This window comes from Panthera pardus, unplaced genomic scaffold, assembly GCF_024362965.1.
Source record: "Panthera pardus isolate Hobbes unplaced genomic scaffold, ASM2436296v1 HiC_scaffold_3, whole genome shotgun sequence".
In the NCBI taxonomy this organism is placed as follows: Eukaryota; Metazoa; Chordata; class Mammalia; order Carnivora; family Felidae; genus Panthera; species Panthera pardus.
This window is the reverse complement of record NW_026526876.1, coordinates 14,584,039-14,604,523: the sequence shown is the minus strand read 5'-3', so window position 1 is coordinate 14,604,523 and position 20,485 is coordinate 14,584,039. Positions and strand designations below refer to the sequence as shown.

The 20,485-nt window shown below is 57.3% G+C and overlaps 1 protein-coding gene across 4 annotated transcripts in view; it reads left to right on the top strand.

Annotated features, from left to right (window-relative positions):
- RPTOR (regulatory associated protein of MTOR complex 1) overlaps window positions 1-20,485 on the top strand; it is a 330,740-nt gene that overhangs the window by 238,797 nt on the left and 71,458 nt on the right. For all 4 annotated transcript variants that reach the window (XM_019465972.2, XM_019465973.2, XM_019465976.2 and 1 more), the window contains 3 exons: window positions 155-256; window positions 6,311-6,394; window positions 7,667-7,777. In XM_019465972.2, coding sequence (XP_019321517.2) covers window positions 155-256; window positions 6,311-6,394; window positions 7,667-7,777 — 297 coding nt within the window. The remainder of the gene's footprint in view (window positions 1-154; window positions 257-6,310; window positions 6,395-7,666; window positions 7,778-20,485) is intronic.

Here is a 20,485-nt window from a genome sequence, read left to right as displayed (position 1 = left end):
CGCGCAGGCCGCCAGCTGCACCGTGTCGCTCCTGCCGCCTCCCCGGCTGCGCCCTGCCCTCCCTCAGCCGGACCCAGGCAGCCGTGGGGGCCGCGTCGTGGGGCGCGTGGTGTCAGGGCGAGGTCCCTAACTAACGCCCCTGCCTGTCCCACAGCACAGTCCGTTCTTTGCTGAGCAGCTGACCGCGTTCCAGGTGTGGCTCACCATGGGCGTGGAGAACAGGAGCCCGCCTGAGCAACTTCCCATTGTTCTGCAGGTGAGTGTCTTTGGACCCTCCGGACGGGCTGAGCGGGCTCCAGGGAAGACCGCTGCCAGCAGAGGGCAGAGTGCGTGCGTGCGTGCGTGTGTGTGACGCCCCCGTGGCCATGCGCGGGCCGGGTGCCTGGAGGCCGGGGGGATCAGACCCTCGAAGTCACCAGCTCCCGTTGCACTCAGTTGGGAAGGCCGTCCTGGGGGCGCCAGAGTTCTCTCCCCCACCCTCCCCGAGCCCCTCATTTGGGTCGTAGTCGGCCGCCCTTCCGGGCACCCGCGGAACGCCACCGTGCATGTGCTGGTGGCATCGGGCCCTTCTGTTCGGAAGGATGTGAAGCTCCGAGCCACCGGGGGGACAGGAGGGGAACCGTGAGCGCATCGCAGACGGCCCTCGCGGCTCCTCGCCAGGCGCCTGCCGACTGCAGGGACTGCCTGGGCAGCAGGCAGCCCGGACCCAAAGCCCTGCCTTCCCTTCTGTGGAGGGCGCGTGCGTGGTGGCGGTCGAGTGCCAGCCCTCTCGTGGCCCGTGTCAGTGCTCACGCGAAGACCGCGCCCCGCCAGTGGGTTGGAAGCTTGGTTTCGTGGGTCTCACTCGGCTAATTTTTTTAGCTGATGTGATCGGGTAAGGTGGATGGCAGGTTACCAAAATTCTTCACAGGGGGGAAGATGAGAAAATGTTCCCAGAACTTTTGTGTCAGTTAATGTGTGTTTGCGGGAAAGGTGTGTGGACCTCTAGTCAGCGTAGACACCGAGGTCTAATAACTCACTTTAGGACCTGGAACACAGGCTCTGCGGTCGGGGTGCGGTGGCCCGGCGGACGCCGTGGGCAGAGAGGGGCAGGTGCTCACAGGCGCGCTGCCTCCCGGTTCAGGGTCTCAGGTCCTGAGAGCCGGCTGGCTGCCACCGGCACCTTCCTGCGAAGTGGGAGCAGGGGCCTCGTCACCCGCCTGTGCGAGGGACGCCAGGCCCGCGGAAGGGCCGGCACCTTCTTACACGGGCTGCTGACCACGTCGCGACAGAGCCCCCACGAGCGGCTCCCGCTGCCCAGGGCCGTTTGGGAAATGGGCGGACGGTTTCTCTGTGTCGCCCCCGGAGCCCGGCGTCCCAACTTCGGCGGGCGGGGGGTGGTCAGCTTCCTCTGGGTCCGTCACACAGCCGACTTTGAGGACCGTCCGCCGGCCCCAGCACCGAGGCTTCGCCTGGCTCGGGACTGTGTGTGGGACCTCAGACAGCACAGGGGACGTGGGACGAGGGCACTGGAGACGTGGTAGAAACGCCACAGCCTGTCCTCGCCCCAGAGCAGCGGCCGCCGCGGCCGCTCCCGGGATGTGTCTGGGCGCCGTGTGTACCGTGACCGACACCGTGAATAGCCCGCAGAGCTTGTTCGCCTCCAGATCGGTTTAAGACTGTCCTGGGTTTGAAGAAAAGCAGTAAAAAGGAGGAAACACAGCGGGCCGTCCCTTGAGGGAGCGCACACGCTGGCCGGCTGTAAGTGGACAGGACGTGCGGGGACGGCCTTGGCGCGGAGCGGACGTGCTGTGCTCTGTAGCTCCTCCTGGCTTGCCGGAATGTTCACTCGCAGAGCCTGTGGCCCTACCACCGACCTTCCGGTGTTTTCGACGGTGCAGCGGAGTGAAATTCATCCTTTGCAAAGCACGGGTGCGGTGACAAGCATGCGAAATCAGGTCTTCCGGGTCTGGCAAACAGTCCTGCTGTAAATGGCCTTCTATTGACATTTTTCCTAATGTTCCATTTACAATCCACACTCCCTCGGGGAAAGAGGGCCTAACAGAGCCAGCGTCGTAATGCCGAAGAAACGGAAAATAACTGAAGGGAAAGCGGGGAGACGTTTTCTGTGCGATCTTGCAAACAGCCACAAGCAGCAGGCTCTCCATTATCCTGGAGGGCCGTCTCCTGGGCCGTGCCCAGCCCGGGTCAGTACGTGAACCTGTACTTAACGAGAAAGGACAGGGACACGATGCAGAGGCGCCCTGGCCCACAGGACGGGGACACGATGCAGAGGCGCCCTGGCCCACAGGACGGGGACACGATGCAGAGGCGCCCTGGCTTCATTCGGCGTGGCCCACGGGGTCAGCCTCTTTCTCGTTAGGCTGGTTAACTTCACGCTGCTTTATCTTAAGGAACTGTATTTTTGCCAAAGCCTGGACCTTGTCACCCATAAGTTATCCTCTGGGGCCTCAGCAAGCTAGAAAGTACTGCCTGAGGGAAAGAGAATTTTAATACAGACTTTGTGGCTTTTCCGATCCCTGCTACTTTCTCCACACGCCAGAGAGGATTTTCTGTGCCTCAAGACTCAGAGGCATTAGCGGATGACCTTCGGTGTCAGATGAACTGTCTTCTCGGGCCGGCTGATTTGCGGCCCGTCCTGCGAGGGTGAGCTTGGAAACAACCTTCCCTGACCAGCCCCCGGGGCTTTTCTTGCCTTTTAGAAGTGTAAGCAGCAGGAATCGGAAGGAAGTCCCTCAAACCCCGAGCCGCCACGAGGTGCACACGGTCTTGCGGTGGACGAGACGTCGCTGTGCGTGGCCCCTCGGGCGGCCGGTGTGCAAGGAAGCCCCAGACCGAGAGGGGAGAACCCACGAGCTGCAGGAAGGAGAAGAGGGGATGTCACAGGACGGTGTTAGGACCTCCACAGACCTCGCGAGGCAGTCCGGGCATTGCATCGGGAAACTGTTTGCTTTCGCTGCATCGTTTTATTTATAAACAGAATTTTTGGTCTGAGAGCGCAGGGTTGCTCTCAGTCCACGGCAGGAAAGTAACTGCGTGTTACTGTGACACGCGTTAGGTATGTCGGTGGGCATCAGGTTCCTGGGCGCCGGGTTCCTGGACCCACTGAGGTCCGCCAGGCCCGAGCTGCAGAATCTGTTTTTGTAGGAAGTGCCCGCCCGCCGCCCCGCCCCCGCCAGGAGTCTCGGCCCAGGAGCCCGAGCGCCGTCGCTACGCGAGGCAGACGAAGCGTGGCCGGGGCGGCAAGCCCTGCGTTAATGCGGGCGTGCACGCCGCCACTGACGGGCAAGACCCAGTCACTCGTGCCGTTCGCCATCTGTCCCTGGAATTTCCACAGATCCTGGGCCAGTCTGAAGCAGGAATAATAGGAATAAAAAAGCGTACAACCAAAAGCCAGTCCTTATTTTAAAGTAACTTTCATTTCCGCTAGGCTTCCATTTTTCCTAAATATGAATCAACGGAAGGAATCCGAAGGACGATGTCATGTTTTAAAAAGCCAACACTTGGCCTTTTCCAATCGGACATTAATATCACAGCGCAGAGCCCCGCGCCAGGCTCGCGGGGCGGTCTGCGGAGGCCGCGCCGCGTGTCCCGCCAGTGTGGACGCGGCAGCGGGAAGCGGTGGTGCCACGGCCGTCCTTGTGAACGAGGCTCCGGGCCCGGCGCTGCCGTGTGAGCAACGCACCCGGTGGCAGCCGGGGCTCGCGGAGCCGGAGCCAGCCTCGCGGCCGTTGCCTCCCCTGCAGATCGCTGCACCGTCCGCCCGAAACGCGGCGCTCCCTTCGCGTTTGCCGCGTTTGCCGGTTTGCTGTGACGCGAGCGGCGCGCAGCGTCTGCCGTGGGGTCTCTGTGTGTGGCGTCTCTGATCTCCGACCGCCTGCGGCCGCGCTCACGGACCCGGGGTCGGCGGGAACCCGGCACCTGAGGCGGCTCTGTTTCCGGTACGACGAGGGCGGCCGGCGAGTCGCCGATGGGACGTCCTGCGCCGCGTGCCGACGCCGTGGGGTCGGCGGGCCGGACGCGCCTCGTGGTGGACGGCCCGGGCCCGGTGCCTCCGCGGACCTCGCGCCACTGGGTTTTGAAAATGCGCCCAAGGCCGGTGTCAGACTGTCGCTGCCTCCGCCGCTCCCGCCGAGGACGCAGGAAGGAAGGCAGGCCCGCGCTTTCCCGCCGACCTTGCCCTGCAACCTCCGCTTCAGGCACACGTGGTGGCCACAAGTCCGGCGTGGAATCGGGTCCCACGCCTTCGCCCCGACTCTTCTTCAGAGGCTCGACACCTCCAGACGCCCACACGTGCGTGGGGACGGTGGTGTGGGAATGGCCCCGATGCAGTTGGGGGGGGGGGGGGCACGCTGCATTCCGGGGGCTGGGCCAGCCGCGGCTCCTCCTCCTCGCCCGCCCCGCCCCCCGGGCCGCCGCTCCTGCTGGGGACCTGGTGCTGTCCAGACCCCTCCCCACCTGTCCCTCCAGCCCGTGTTTGCCCCTCACAGGGAGCTCCCGAAACCTCTGCCCCCCGTCGCGTTCCACTCCCCTCTGCCTCCTCCCCACGACCTGACACGATCCACACCCTGCACCCAGCGTGGTGTCCTTGCGGCTCCTGCCGCTGTCCTCCGGGAGCAGGCGACACCACCGGTCCCCTCCATCCAGCCTCTCCTCCGCCACGGGCACGGCCCCTGCTGTCTTGGGTCGCTTCCCCCCCATCAGTCAGGGTCAGGTCCACTCTGCCCGCCCCCCCCCCCATCCGGCCACCGCCGGTCTATCCCCCAGCGACCACATTGGACGCTCGCTGCTGCTTCTCTGGGGAAACCCTCAGCCTGGTCTGTGGGACCCGTCCTCTGACACCCCAAGCTTTCCCATCCCCTCTGCCTGCTACCTGGGGCCCCACACTTTCCCCTCCCCTCTGGGACCTGGCTGCCCGCTAGGAAGGGGGACCTTCAGGACCCTCCCAAGGAGGGCAGAGGCGCACATGATTCGCAGCACTGCCTGCCGTCACCGCGGATTGTGACAACGTGGCCGTCTGCCTGTCTCTGCGGCGACTGATGGTGGGGGGGGGGCTCCCGCTGCCCCCAGTCGCGCCCCAGCGCAGCATCCGCACGCAGCAAGCGCCCACAAACACGCGCTGGGTGGCCGGCAGTGGACAGAAGAGTGCCTTCCGGGGGCTCCGTACCCACGGCCTTGAGCGTAAATACCATGAGGAGAAGTCACTACAAATGACCCCATTAGAAATTTTAAACTCTGATGTAACAAAGAAAACAAGAGAAAAACACGTGGCAAAGATTGTTCTTTTTAACGTATAAAGAACTTTTCCATGTCAATGAGACAAAAAGGCAGACATCCGAGTGGGAAAACAAGGACACACGTGGCCAGTTTACTACAGAAATAGCCGATTAACCTGTGGAAAAAAGACAATCAACTTCACTTGTAATGAATTCAGATTAAAAGGATATTTTATTTTTGTCTCTCATATTGGTAAATAATAGTGGGTCGTGGGCTGCTGTTGTCCCGGAGTTCTTAATTTGTTGTTTAATTAAACCTTTGGGATTCGGTTTTGTGTTTCTCCTTTTTTATAAACTAAGAAATTAAGGGTCAGGGAAGTGAAGCGATTGGCCCAAGGTCCCATAACCAGAGAACACAGCAGCAAACCCTCGTCCTGTGCACTGTGATCAGCAAAGGCCCACGGGAGGGAGGGAGCACCCACGGCGGGGAGGGACCACGGGGCGGTGGGGGGCACCCACAGAGGGGAGCACCCATGCGTGGACTGTAGGAAGTGCAGGGTAGTTCACTGGCGGGTAATTCGGTAGTAAACTTGTGCTGCTCCTACCCTCGGATTTATCCTCGGGAAAAACCATGTGAATAGGCGGAAATGTGCCTGTTGGGATATTCATCGTAGCATCGTTTGTAATAGCAAAAACCTGATAATAGTTTAAAAAGGTTGCGGTGGGGAGGTTGTTTAAATGAACCGGGCACCGGGAATGATACGGCCAGACGTGCCCAGCGATGGGGAGTCAAAGCCACAGTATTTTATTTAGTTTACAGAAGAGGTGAGAAACGCAATAATAGATTACCTAGTTTAGAGTAATTAAAGGAACGCTGTCTGGAGGTTTATACACCACAGTGTCCTCGGTGCCTTTTTACCTGCAATTGAAAAGTATTTGTTCTAATAGTTTCTGCAGGGCCCATATTTTATGCAGAGAAAGGAGCACCTGCTGTAGGTAAATGAACGAATGCAGCCGGGGGCAGGTGTGCGTGCACCCCCGCGTCCAGAATCGCACGGCTCCACGGTGACGCCCTCTCCTTCTTCCTTTCTCAGGTGCTGTTGAGTCAGGTGCACCGGCTGAGAGCCCTGGATTTGCTGGGGCGCTTCTTGGACCTGGGCCCCTGGGCGGTGAGCCTGGTGCGTGCTTCCCGCACTGAGCCGGGGGAGGGTGGAGCCCCGGAGACTCGGTGGTGCGTCCGAGGACTGTCTCACAAGCTGGGAGTGATTGGGGGCAGGGGAGGGGCGGCGGTCAGCCCGAGGGGCCCTAGAGGTGCACGTGCTGCCTCGCGGCCTCCGTCACTACAGCCTCTGGCGGTTTGGTTTTGCTCTGCCCTCTCCTCCCATCTGCCACGAGGCTTCCCCTTTGCAGACAGAAAGTGTGGCCGGCCCGCCCCCGTTCGGGAGTGGCTCGCCCCTGCAGGTGCCCCTGAGCCCACGGAGTGCCCGCACACACCCATCCACCGACTTCACGCTCCGGTGCCCAGCACAATCTGGAAACCCTTTTCTGATTTCTCATTCCGCAGAAGAGTAGAAACGGCCATTGAAAACAGAAAACACTGACAAAAATCAGATCAAAAAGCGACTTGTTTTTCAACAACTGCATCAGAAGGAAGGGGGGTATCGTTAGCGGACCTGCCAATTAGAGGAGGTTCAGGAGACCTGTCACCAGCTGCAAACATGGACCTTCTTGGTTCTGTGTGCAAACAACAGTTTAGAATTACAGTCTGAAAAAGCAATATTCATGATAATTAGAAATTATCTAATTTGTGGTACACACAGCCTTTAATGAGGAAAGGACACAGACCCCGCCCTCAGACTCTGTTCTGGGTGTCCCCCTCCGTCTGTCTTGGAGGGAGACGCTGAGGTGATGGACAAAACCGGGCTCTGCCCAGGTGTCCTTTGTGCCGAGATAGCCTGCTTCTCTGTCGCTGCCCTGCCGAGAGCAGAGACGACCCCCCGGGATGATGCCCCATCCGGATCTGGGCACAGGAGCCCCCGCGGCTGCTCCCCGTCTTAACCAGCAGACTGGCCCATCCCGAGGCGGCAGACGCCTTGTGGTTCGAAGCACGAGAACCACTATTAAGGGGCCTTGCGCTTTGCTGCTGAGAGCAGACAAGGCCCTCCGAGGGTGGGGACGGCGGGTTCCAGACGGGAAGCCACCCGTCCCTCGTGAGGCGAGCCCTGGTGTCTGGACGCGGCAGGACCGGAGAAGTCCCGCGGCATCTGGGAGCGCGGGGGTGAGGAGGCCGGAGGAAGCCGCTTGCTCTGCGTGAGGCGCGTCCACCCCCACGGCATTCCCACCGCGCCGAAGGCTGCGCACACCGCGTCCCGAGCCGCGCCGTCCGCCCCCGGCGCCGCTCGGCTGCCCGGGAGCCGGTGCTGGCGCTCACTCTCTCTTCTCTCCCCCAGGCCTTGTCTGTGGGCATCTTCCCCTACGTGCTGAAGCTGCTGCAGAGCTCAGCCCGAGAGCTGCGGCCCCTCCTGGTTTTCATCTGGGCCAAGATCCTGGCCGTGGACAGTGTGAGTAGTCCGCGTCGTCCCCGCAGGCGCGAGGCGGGCTCCGTGCGTCGGCCGGCCCGGGCGGCGGCTGCTGCGGAGGTGCTGAGCGCAGCTGGTTTGCCCGCCGTGACGCCGTGTCCTCTGTCCCCTGCGATGACCCCGCGTTTCTTGTCCTGCTTCACCCAAGCCTCTGCCTTCAGGGCCAGCTCCTCCCTCCCTCTCCAGGCACGGCTGGTGCCCCCTTTCCAGAATAAGGGAGGTGCGTCTCCTTGGGGCCCAGTCCTGGTCACCTGGGCTGCAGCCACGCCATTCGTGTCCCTCACGTGCCGCAGGCCGCCCCCTCCAGTCCTCCAGCAGGAAGTGACCCTGACCGCTTCCTTCTTTAAACTCTACTCTGCCTCACCCAGACCCCCACCAGACCTGCTGTGTCCCACCTGTGCTTTTTCCTCCCCACCCTGACCTTGGGGACCCTGGGGACCATCTCCTCCAGCTCTGCTCTCCAGTCTCTGCCCCTCCCTGTCCTCAGGCCTCTGGGGCGCCAGACTCACATCCACTCCATGGAGCCTCACCCTGGGGGCTGTGCTGGAGACTGGAGACAGGCTCGCGTCCAGCGGATCAGAGCCCCCCGCTGCAGGGGGGAAGCCCCGTGTCTGAGGGGCTGTGCCGTGAGGGTGAGGGCCTAGAGGGGCTGGAGGCGTACGCGGGGCCCCCTCTAAGTGGAGGGCACCCCACTCTTCAGCCAAGAGGAACCGGTAAAGAGTCCGCAATGGGACAAGATCCAAGCTGTGGTTTTTAACTCGTGGCCTTGACGTAGAGGTTGTAGGTTAGCTGAGGAGGGGCTGGGAGAGTGGGTGTGATGGGGCGATGGTCGGGGAGACCCCCGGTGGGGAGGACTTGTGCCTGAGGGGTGCGGTGAGCCCCGGGGCTGGGGGTGTGGAGGAGGAAGAGCCACGGAAGGAAGGCAAAGCAGGATTGACGAGGTGGGAGGCATGACTCACGGGACACAGAGTGGTTCCAGAGTGGGGGTGAGCGCCGGCCGGGAGCGGGCACCCCCCAGAAGAGGCCCCCGTGCACGGCACTCAGCTTCAGAAGAACCGTAGATGTGGAGAGGGGAGGAAGCGCGGTGATCACGTGGTCGCTTGCTTGAGGGGTTTGGTGGGCGGGGAGGGGAGTGGGCTTCTCCCTTGTCGCCCCTCCTGCCGGGCACCAGAGCCTCAACCGGCCTGCCCCCTCCCCAGCCGCACCTGGTAGGTGGCCGGGGCCCCACCGCTGCCTCCGCGTTCCAGCAGACCTCCCCCGGCTCGCCTCCGCCCTGCATGCTGCTCCCTGCTCCCCACACCCTCCGCCGTCCTGTGAACGAGCCCCTGCAGCTCCAGGCTGCTGCCGGACCCAGTCCTCCCTCACCTGGGCGCCGAGGCTACCCGCGCACCTTGAGGCCGCCGGAGCTGTGCCGTGGGGCCCGAGCCAGGGGTGATGGCTGCCGGAGGACGCGGGTGTCACAGGCGTTCCCAGGAACACGTGACAGCACAGGTGCATCTGGGCGACGCTGTCTTGGATGACGTTGTGCTCCGTGGTTACTGATTTTGTTTGCTCGCCTGCGTAGCGGCCTTGCTGAGCCTTGCAGTTCTGACCGTTGCCTGGGAGGTTCTCCTGGCCTTTCTGCACAGCCGCTCATAGCGGCTGCAGACAAGTCCCGGGAGGTGGCTCAGTCCCCATCTGTCGGCCTCAGTCCTTTCCCTGGTCCCCTGGTACCGACCAGAAAGAACATTGTCGACCAGACGCAGGGTCCACTCACCTCGGTGTTCCTGGTCCCCATGGTCCTCTCGGTGCTGGAAACAGCCTCCCTCCTGCTCGCCGCACCCAAGGCTAACCTTGACCTCAGGTCAGCCTTGACCCTCCTTGGACCCAGTGCCCTGCGCATAGCTGTACCCACAGAATGTTCCGTTGCTTGTCTGCTCCGTGATGATGACTAGAACGTTAGAGGTTTTGACAAAATATTTACCTTCCTATCTGTGGAACTAACTTCAGACGAGCAATGACTTCTCTGGAAGATTGGCCAAAACTTTGCTAGACTAAAGAGTTAAAAATCTGAATTTGGGCCCTGCCTCCCTCATTTTCTCCAGCGAGCCGCTTTCATTTCCCATCCCCCGCCCCTCTGTGCTTCCAGCGGCGCGGTACGAAGATGACAGCCGTGACCTGGAACTTTTAGAATGAAAGGAATCACAGTGTAAGTCTCGCGTCTGTCCGGCTGGTGTCCCGTACACAGAAACCCTCTCTGGCCGATCGGAAAGCCTGGTGTTGTGGGCAAGGAACGTACCTTTCGGTCAGTTCTCTTTTGCCCCTCACGTCTCACCAAAGAGCCGTGCTCTGGGAACAGGAGGACAGAAGGGCTCTTCCAGGGAAGTCGTTCTGAAACTTCCCTTGTCCTTCAATGTCTCCGTTTTCTCAACGGCACATCTGAAAATGTACTGATCCCGTTACCCGGTCCTGGGCCGAGCAGAGCACGTGTCGAGGTTCCTGGGTGCGTAGGGCGCCCAGCTCAGACCGCAGCCCGTGGCAGGAGAGGGACAGAAGAGGGCGCCCCTAGGCCCACCTCCCTGCCGGTGGGCCACCAGCGCTCTCGTCCCCGCGGAACCTCTGCTACCTGTCAGTGCCTAGAACCAGACTGTGTGTGCGTTTAGTCCTGGGAGTGTCTGTTTCTGCTTCAGTCTTTGCTGTGTGTGTCAAAAGGACGGCCCTTGTGCCTGCACCTCGCCACTGCGTTCTCGCGGGATCTGGGTGGTCATCGTACTTCTGCACGCCAAAGACCGCCTCCCGGCACATCTGTCTCGGGGGGCCTGCGTGTCTCCCGCATGTGCTGGATGCGGGCGCCCACTGTGAGCACACCTGCTACAGCTCCCCCGCCCCCTGCTCGAGGGAGTCTCAGGGCCCGCGCTGAAGGACTTACACGTTTAATGACGCTGCAGCCAGCTGGAAGTGTCCGGGCCTTCAGTGCCGCTGTACCTGCCCGCGGGCGCCAGGGACCTTTCCGTGAACTCGTTCTTAAGCAGCCCGTGGCACCTGTTTATTCAAAGGCCGTCATCCTACTGAGAGACCTTTTGAAATATTTCCAGCTGAGTCTGAGTGCCGTTCACCTCCACCTTCCTTTTCGTGATCACTCGGATGGCTTCCCGGAGATGACAGCTGCGTGTGCTTTGGTGGGGGGGGGCGGGGTTGGTGGTTCCCTTCCCTCGTTTGCATCTGGCCAGAAGTCACACTGGGTCCCCGCCGGCCTCCACGGGCTCTCGGGCTGTGGCAGAGCTCACCGGGTCGTTGAGTGGCCACTGGGAGGGTCAGGGATGGCCACGCTAGGATGAACGTCTGCGTGAACACAGGGCACTTCCTGAGGGCGGAGGGTGGGGTGGCCCACGCAGGGCGGACCCCAGCTGAGGGGCAAGTTCAGGGCCTCTTCTTAGGCCACAGGAATGTGCTGAGCACACACCATGGGCCATCACGGGGTGGGGGGGGGTGGGGAGGGGGGCAGGTGGGGGGAGGCCAGAAGCGCTTCAGCCGTGTCTGGGAGGAGGAGCAGGGCCGACGGTCCGGTGCCATGTGACCGAGGGGCGGCACACGCTGCAGGGACAGGTGGCACAGGAGAGCCTTTCCCGTTGTCCCCGCGGAACCGGTCCCGGGAGGGTCTCTCCCCAGATCACCTGTGCACCGTGTGGGTCTGCACCCGCCTCCACTACTGAGCGAAACGACCGGGAGCGTGAAGAAGCGGGGATCCATGATCCACGACGAGGAGAAAGACCCGCCGACACCCACCTGACCCCTCGCAGGTGTGAGAACTAGCCGAGAAGGACGTGGAAACCGTTGCCAGAAACCTGCTCCGCATAAAAAGCTCCACTGGAACTCGAAGCCCTCAGAGGGCCGGCTGGGCCTCGCGGAGAGGGAAGCCGCAGCGGGCCGTGAGAAACGTGCCGGGCAGGATCGACAGCCCAACCGCCGGCTGCCCGCCGCAGAAGAGCTTCGGCAGCGCGGTCTGTGCACACGGGCACAGGGAGCACAGCCAGGCTCTTACAAACCGAAGGAGCATCTCTGAGTCGTGGGTCACCTGCAGGTGGCCTGACGTGTGTACTCGGAGATGCTGACGGGCCAGCGGGAAAAACCTCCCAAGAAACGGGCTCAGAAATGTCCAAGTTTTCCAATTTGACGAAAACTACAAGCCCACAGGCCCGGGAAGCTCCAGGAACCCCACGCGCAGGGAACGTGAAAACCACCCGAGTCCTAACCTAATTGCTTAAAAACGTGATCAATATGAGAACCAGAAGCAGCCGATAAAAGGGAACAGAGGGGCAAGGAGAAGGAAGACAGCGGGCTGCCAGCCGGGGGCCGCACCAGCAGGGGGACGGCAGGCTGGCGCCCTAACGACCCCGAAGAAAAGCCGCCGGCCTGGCCTTCTGTGCGCAGCGGGAGGCTCTCTGCAGGTGGCGGCAGAGTGAGGACTTCGCAAGACACTCGACACCGGAGGGTGGCAGCCCGGCGGACCCACACCACGAGGAGCATTAGCGAGGGTCCCCAGGCAGAAAGGCGCGCTGTGCACACGCAGGCACGGGAGCCCCACGAGTAAGCCTGACTTCCTGCGCCTTGAATCTGTCAAAGGTCATCTGCCGGACCAGACAGTAGTCGCCGTGCGCTGGGGGTTGGTGGCGTGCACACCAGCGACGCGTGCGGTCACAGCAGGGACGTGGGGGTGGGGCAGAAATTGAAGAAAGGCTCCGGTCAGCTTCTCGCGCTTCATGCGATGTGCTACCGCCTGGAGGTGGACCGCGAGGAAGAGGCAGCCCGCGCACCTCGAGGCCATCACTGCCATGCTTTTGCAGGGAGAGCCCCCTCGCCAGCAGAAGAGGTCCCCTGAGGCCGTGAATGTGTACAAGGGTCACGCAGAAAAGAAGGTAAGGAGAGGGGGACGAGGACTAGATGGCACCTACAGAAGATCGCGGGCACGTGGATTTGGGCGTAACCGTGTCGGTGGTGACCGTGTAAGCAGTCCGACGGCCCGGCTGGAAGGCAGAGGTGGCCGGATGGATCTAGGAAGCGAGAGCAGACCGTGTGCTGCTCGTGGGAAATGCGCCTCCGGTGCAAGGACACGACCAGCCTGGAGGTGGGAGGTACTCGGCGCGACCGTCAAGCGAAGGAGGCCGGACGCCCGCGTTAACAGCAGCGCGGAAACGCCCGTGTTTCCGGGCAGCCGGTGTCTCTGGGGGGAAAGGGCTTGCGCGAGAGGAGCCCGGGAGCTCCTCTGGAGCTGCCAGGAGAGGCGGAGGGTCCACCACCGTACCCGGGGAAGCCGGGGCTCCTGGAGAAGACGGCACGACGAGGAGAAGGGAAATCCGTGCGGAACACCCCTCCTGTCCACGTGCCGGGAGCACACGGCACCGCGGGCCGCAGCGCAGCCCTGGATGATAGGAAGACTTCCAAACACGGGGAGACGAAGCACGCTTTTAAATAAGTAAGTGTTCAAATGTTTAAATTATAAGATGAAATTTTAACAAGTAATGTAAGTATAAGATGCATGAAATATTTAAAACATATAAATGGTATATACGTGACATAAATATTTATATAAGATGATATGTGTAGTTTTAAATATTTATACGTAAAATACACAGATGGGAGTACATCAGACTAAAGAGCTGAAGAGGCAGCCTGTGGAACTGGAGACGGTATTTTCGAGCTGTCTAGCTGACAAGGGGTTAATACCCAACATATACAAGGACTCATATAACTTCATAGCAAAGACCCAGACGATCCCGTTAAACAATGGACAGAGGACCTGAGTAGACCTTTTTCCAAAGAAGACACACAGAGGACCAGCAGGTCCGCGGAAAGACGCTCCGCATCACTCATCACGAGGAAACGCGATAGAAACCACACTGAGACGTCACCTGATGCCCGTCAGGTTGGCTGTCCTCAAAAACCCGGAGTTGCCGCGCGTAGGCGAGGCCGTGGAGAGAACAGAACAAAACGGGCACTGTCGGTGGGAGCGTAAACTGGTGCGGCCACTGGGGAGAGCAGCGTGGAGGGTCCTCAGGAAATTCAAAATGGAACCTCTGTCCGTTCCCACCAGTGGGCGGAGCACCAGAGGGAATGCAACCCGGCCCCGCGGAGACACCCGCAGCCCCGTGTTCACCGCGGCGTTCTTCACAGCCAAGCACAGAGACGACCCTGAGCAGATGAACGGATACGGAAGGGTCGCACACACACACGCACACACACACGCACACTGGAGAAAAGAAGAAAATCCTGCTGTCTGTGACGAGATGGTTGAACCTGGAGGGCACTGTGCGAAGTGAGATAAGCCACACGGAGAAGGACAGATACCACCTGATCCCATCCACTTGGGAAATCTAAAAAAGTCGAACTTCCAGAACCAGAGAGAGACAGAGAGAGAGACAGAGAGAGAGAGACGGTGGTTGGGGGGTGCTGCCAGTGGCGGACACGGGGAGGTGCATGTAGAAAAGCACACACCTCCGGTTCTACGCGGAGCCGGGCTGTGACGTGCGGCCCCATGACCGCAGTGACAGTTCCATATGTGCACTCAAAAGCTGCTGAGATGGTACACCTCCAGTGTTCTCATCACACCAAACAAAATAACCGTGAGCTCGTGGATGCGTCCGTTAACCTGATTGTGCGATCATTTCACGGCGGATGTGTGCATCAAACCCTTACGCCGAATACACGAAAATTGTATGTATTTCCGTTTGTCGGTTACGGCTCAGTAAAGCTAGAAAAAATATGTATGATTTATACCACAACATACAACTTTTACTGATAAAGTTTATTATAATTATATCATTTATATGAAAATGTAAAGTCAGTGAAATAAAACTTGTTTAATGATATTTTTCAAAAAGGTCTGAGGGGAAGTAAAAAATACCTTGAACTGAATGCCAGCGAAAACCCAGCACACGAGGACAAGTGGGGGCACAGCTCGGCAGCGCTGAGAGGGAAATTGGCACCACTACAGGGCATCCGTCGGGAAACGGGAGGTTTTAAATCACTGACCTCAGCTTCAGCCCTAAGATATCAGTGAAAGAAAAGCAGATTAAACCCGAAGGAAGTAGGAGAAAGGAAATAAAGATCACAGTGGAAATCAATGCAAAAGAAAACAGAAAAGCAATAAAGAAAATCTGTTCAAGCAGAAGCTGGTTCTTAGAGCAGATCAATGAGTAAACAGCTACCCAGATACTGATCTCATTTCCTCTGGTTAGACACCCATTAGTGTTATTGCTGCATCGTAGGGCGGTTCTATTTTTAGGTTTTTGAGGAACCTCTATACTGTTCCCAGAGTGGCAGAAAGAAAAGCAGACGCCGATTCCCAAATCAGGAATGAGAGGTGGCATCGCGGAAGGTTCTAGAAACATTAAGGGAATAATACGTGAATAGTATGAACAACTCCATGCCAGAGCACTCGGTAAGTTTGATGAAAAAGACACATTCCTGGAATGACACGAGTTTCTCACTTGAGAAGTGAGTCAGAATAGTACCGTGTCTGTTAAGAAATTGGATTTGTGTTTTGAAACGTTCCTGCAAAGAAAACTCCAGGTCCAGCGGCTTCACCGGTGAGTTCTAGCAAGCGTCACTGAGGGAATGGGTACAAACAAGCGCTCGGCCGTGTCATTCCACTGCCGGCAGGAAGTGCCCGGTGCCGGATCCAGACCGCACATCACAGACCGGCGTCCTTTGTGAAGATCAAACGCTCCAAATAAGACTTTAGTAAATCAGGGGCACCTGAGGGGCTCGGGCAGCTGAGCGTCCGACTCTTGGTATCGACTCAGGTCACGATCCCACGGTTTGTGAGACCGAGCCCACATCGGTCTTGGGACCGGTCTTGGGACTCTCTTTCTCTTTCTCTCTCCCTCTCTCTCCCTCTCTCTCTTTCTCTCTGCCCCTCCCCCCTTCCCCGCTCACATGCGTGCATGCTCACTCACTTTCTCTCTCAAACTGAATAAACTTAAAATATTTAAAAAATTAAAATTTAAAAAGCTTCAGTAAATCAAATTCAGCGGCATATAAAAAGGCTAAAAACTCATGACCTAGTGGAATTTATTTCAGGAATGCAAGATTGTTTAATGATTAAAAAAAAAAATCACGTAGGGGCGCCTGGGTGGCTCAGTCGGTTAAGCGTCCGACTTCAGCTCAGGTCACGATCTCACGGTCCGTGGGTTCGAGCCCCGCATTGGGCTCTGGGCTGATGGCTCAGAGCGTGGAGCCTGCTTCCGATTCTGTGTCTCCCTCTCTCTCTGCCCCTCCCCCATTCATGCTCTGTCTCTCTCTGTCTCAAAAATAAATAAAAACGTTAAAAAAAAAATCACGTAGTTTACCATATTAACAGTCACAAAAACCGTATTATCATTCTCAGTGGACACAAAGAAAGCATTCGACCAAATCTAAAATCTATTTCAGACTTCAAAAAAAACCAAAAAAAAGCTCTTGGCAAACCAGTCACAGAAGGGAACTTCCTCCGCATGATGAACAGCATCTACAAAAACTGTTACGGCCAACATCACACTTAATGGTGAAAAGTCTCAACACTAGGATGAGAAACAAGACAGGGGTGTCTGCCCTCATCATTTCTCTCCAGTGCTGTACTCGAAGCCCTGGGGAGTACAAGAAAAATAAAGGCATCCAGGTCGGAAAGGAAAGCGTTTAACTGTCTCCGTTTTCAATCAACATGATTCTCTTTGTAGAAAAGCTAATTGAATCTATTAAAAAAAACAAACAAACCCACAACGACTACCACTGAGTGAACTCAGTAAGGTTGTAGGTTATAAGGTCAACACACAACAATCTCTTTGGTTTGTATATACTGTTGATCAAAGTTGAAATCAAAGTAAAAAACATTTACAACAGTATCAAAAATATAAAATACTTAGGGACGAATTCAGCAACACATGTGCAAGACTTCTGTACTTGAAACTACAATCCATTGGCAAGAGAAATTACAGAAAATCTAGATAAGTGGAGAGATCCCATCATCATGGGCCCTGACTACAAATCCATATATGAAAATGCAAAGGGCCTAAGAGTAAACAAAACAACTTTCTTTTTTAAAAAAAGAACAACGTTAAGGGATTAATACTACCTAGTGTCAAGACTTACCCATATCTGTAACAGTCAGCACTGAAAGTGGCATGAAAACGGGTAGTGGAACCAAATGAGAAGTCAGGAGCTGCCCCCACATGTATGTGGTCAACTGATTTGCAACAAAGATGCAAATCGTTCAGCCCCCCAGAAAGGAGTGTCTTTTCGCCATGTGGCTTTGGGACAATTGGACATCCAGATGCAAACAAATGAGTCTGCACCTCATACCGCATTAAAAAGTTCACCCAAAATGGGGACGTATTTGCACATCATTTACCTAATACAAACTCTTAGATCACATAGGGAACTCTCAAAGCTCAACATGAAAACAGACACACAAACCAAAAAACGGGCAAAGGGTTTGAATAGTCACTTCACGAAGGAAGTAGTATGCTGACAGAAGAGCACCCGAAAAGTTGCCGCTTGCCTTTTGTCCCTGGAGAACACAAATGAAACCAGCCCGACACCGGCACGCGGCTGCTAGAATGTCCAAAATCCAAACACTGTCCAGCCCGGGCGCGGATTTGGAGAAACGCACATGGCACACCCACCCGAAGGCACACGTCTGTTCGGAAGTTATACGCGATGTTTATGGTGGCTTTATTTGTAATAGCCAAACAACAGAAGTAGCCCAAAAGACCATCAACGGGCGTGAATAAGCAAACAGCGATTTATCCACACGGGGCAGTACTGCTAGGCGATAAAAAAGGATATACTGGCCCCAAAATAGCTGAGGGAAAGAAGCCAGTAAAAGAAGGGTGTTCACTATGTAATTCCATTTATATAAAATTCTAGAAAATGTAAACCGTACTCACAGAGAACAGATGGCTGCCGGTTGGCGGGGGGGGGGGGGGGGGGGGGGGCGGTTCAGAAGGGGCACAAGGAAAGTTTTGAGGGCAGAGGTTGCTTACCTTGATTGTGGGCATGGCTTCATGGGTGTGTACGTATGTCCAAAATTACTGAAATCTGTATTTTTAGATGTGCGCTTTTTTGTATATCGCTTCAACCTCAGAGCTGTTAAGAATTTCAAATGGTGGGGGCACCTGGGTGGCTCAGTCGGTTCAGTGTCCAACTTTGGCTCAGGTCATGATCTCATGGTTCACGGGTCCAAGCCCCGCGTCGGGCTCTGTGCTGACAGCTCAGAACCTGGAGCCTGCTTTGGATTCTGTGTCTCCCTTCCCCTCTCTCTGCCTCTCCCCTGCTTGCTCTCTCTCCCTCTTTCTCTCTCAAAAATAAATAAAACAGGGGCGTCTGGGTGGCTCAGTCCGTTAAGCGTCCGACTTCAGCTCAGGTCATGGTCTCCCGGTTTGTGAGTTCGAGCCCCACATCAGGCTCTGTGCTGACAGCTTGGAGCCTGGAGCCTGCTTCGGATTCTGTGTGTCTCTTTCTCTCTCTGCCTCTCCCCCACTTGCACTCTGTCTCTCAAAAATAAATAAATGTTAAAAAAATTATTTTTTAAATTTCAAATTGCAGAACAGTCTACGCACAACTGTACCGTCCCTTCTAGATTTTCAATTCGACAAAGACGACAAAATGTGGGGAAGTTGTTCTAGACAAAGTCTCGTAATGCGTGACCAGTAAGTGCCGGTCTAGATCCTGGACCCACAACCAAAAGCTGTAAGAGACGTTGTTTGACCATTGAGAGAAATTTGAATGGAGACGAGATATTGGATAATAGCGTGGCATCGATGCTGAATGTCTTGAGTGACAGTGGTTTGTGGTTATGTAAGAGAACGTCCTTTTTCTCAGGAAAGTTTCCAGGCAAAGCCTCACGCCATCTGTAACTTTGAAAAAGTGCAGACAAGCACAGGGGAAGCGAGAGGGGGAGCGCACACGGGGCAGAATATTTAAATTGTCCTTGAGGTCGTGTGATGGGGTCACAGGTCAAGAGCAGTGTCACAGGAGGATGAGAAAGCGTACGAAACGTGGCCAAACCTGCAGTCTCCGGGGGCCGTGCTCCGGGAGGGTGGTGCTGGCTGGTGACCCTCAGACCCCTCATTATCCTTTTTCTTTCTGCTAATTAACCAGACTGAGGGAGGGGAGACGGGCAAAGAGCCCTGCAAGCCGGGTTGCGGTTGTCTGGGGTTTATCCGGAGGCACCGTGAAGATGCAGTTCAGGCAGACTTTCCCAAGTTCCACTCAGTAAAGGTTTATCATAGTGCCACCAGGGCACCGAGGGCACGCTGTGTGCGAATTTGGAAAAACGCTGTGTCGCATTCATGAAGTCAATCCAAATGTGGGATACACAGAGCTTCGCCGTGTGTGAGGCAGTTGTGGGACCAGAAAGAACATACTCTGTGAGTAAAAGCGGATGAATTTTATTTCTGTGCCCTCACACCTATGCTGGCTCCCCTCCCCGGTCCCAGAACATGTGCTGATTTCCCTACAGAATAATCCCATCACCGCCCCGCCCCCCCACTGGCTCTGATGTCACCAGCTTCTCTTCCTGCACCTGCACCCGTCCCACCGCCCCCTCCAGGCTCGCACAGAAAAGCTCAGTGGAGAAAATGAGTGGGTATAGTCTCCTCTCCCATCCTGTGAGGACTCGGGTCCCCCAGACCCAAGTGTGCCCAGGAGGGCCGGAGACTTCTCAGTCCAGAGCCTGCCGTCCCGGTGGCCCGGCCCCTGCGAGGGGCTGGCCCGCCCAGGCCCTGGGGCAGACATTACTCCTGTGCTGGCAGCTTGTGTATCTCTCTGTCTCTGACTGCCTTGTTCCTACAGGTTTTATGTTAATAAATCACTTTTTAGGACAGGTTACATTTACAGAAAACCTAGAACAGGAAATAAAGTTCCCGTGGGCCCCACACCCACTTTCCCCCATTGTTAACATCTTAAGGGATGACACTGCCACTAGCCAAAGTCCGCACTCCGTTCGAGTGTCCTTGGTTTTCCTGTCGTCCCCTTTCCACTCCATTCGTCACGTCTCCCCAGGCGTCTCCGGGCTGAGCCGTCTCTCATGTCGTCCCTGGTTTCGGGTGGCCCGGCGGTTCTGGGGGTGCTGGGGCCGTCCCTCCGTTGGGGTGTGTCTGATGTCGGGTGATGGGCTCGGGGAGGAAGACCGCAGAGGCAGAGGGCCCTTCTCATCACCTCACATCAGGGGTCCGTGCCGTCAACATGATGCGTCACCGCGGACGGGACCTTGACCGCCTGGCTGAGGTGTGTTTCCGGGTGTCTCCACGTGCCCCCCCGTCCCAAACCCCGCTTCTGCCATTTTCTCTCTACAAGGAGGTCACCGTGGTGCTCTGGGATTTTTGTTACGTGGCCGGCTTTATGTCTGAGGTCGAACACGGTTCCTTTACTATCCTTCATTGTTTTTTTAAAATCTGAATATTGTTCTTTTCATCTCTCGCCCTTATCGCTGGATTAGCCTTATTTTATAAGGTTTGGTGTCGGAGCTGTTTTCTTTCGTGTTTGCATTCCCAGGGTTTTGTGTATTCCCTCAGTTCCCTTCCCGGCCAGCCTTCCTGCCCCACCGCCCGGCCCCGGCAGGTGCTCGGGCAGAGGGCAGTGAAGGAGCTGGGGGGGCCACAGCCAGGCCAGAGTCCCCAGGAGAGCCCCGGGCCCCTGTCCGGCTTGCCGTAGGCGCTTGATGAATGTTACCCT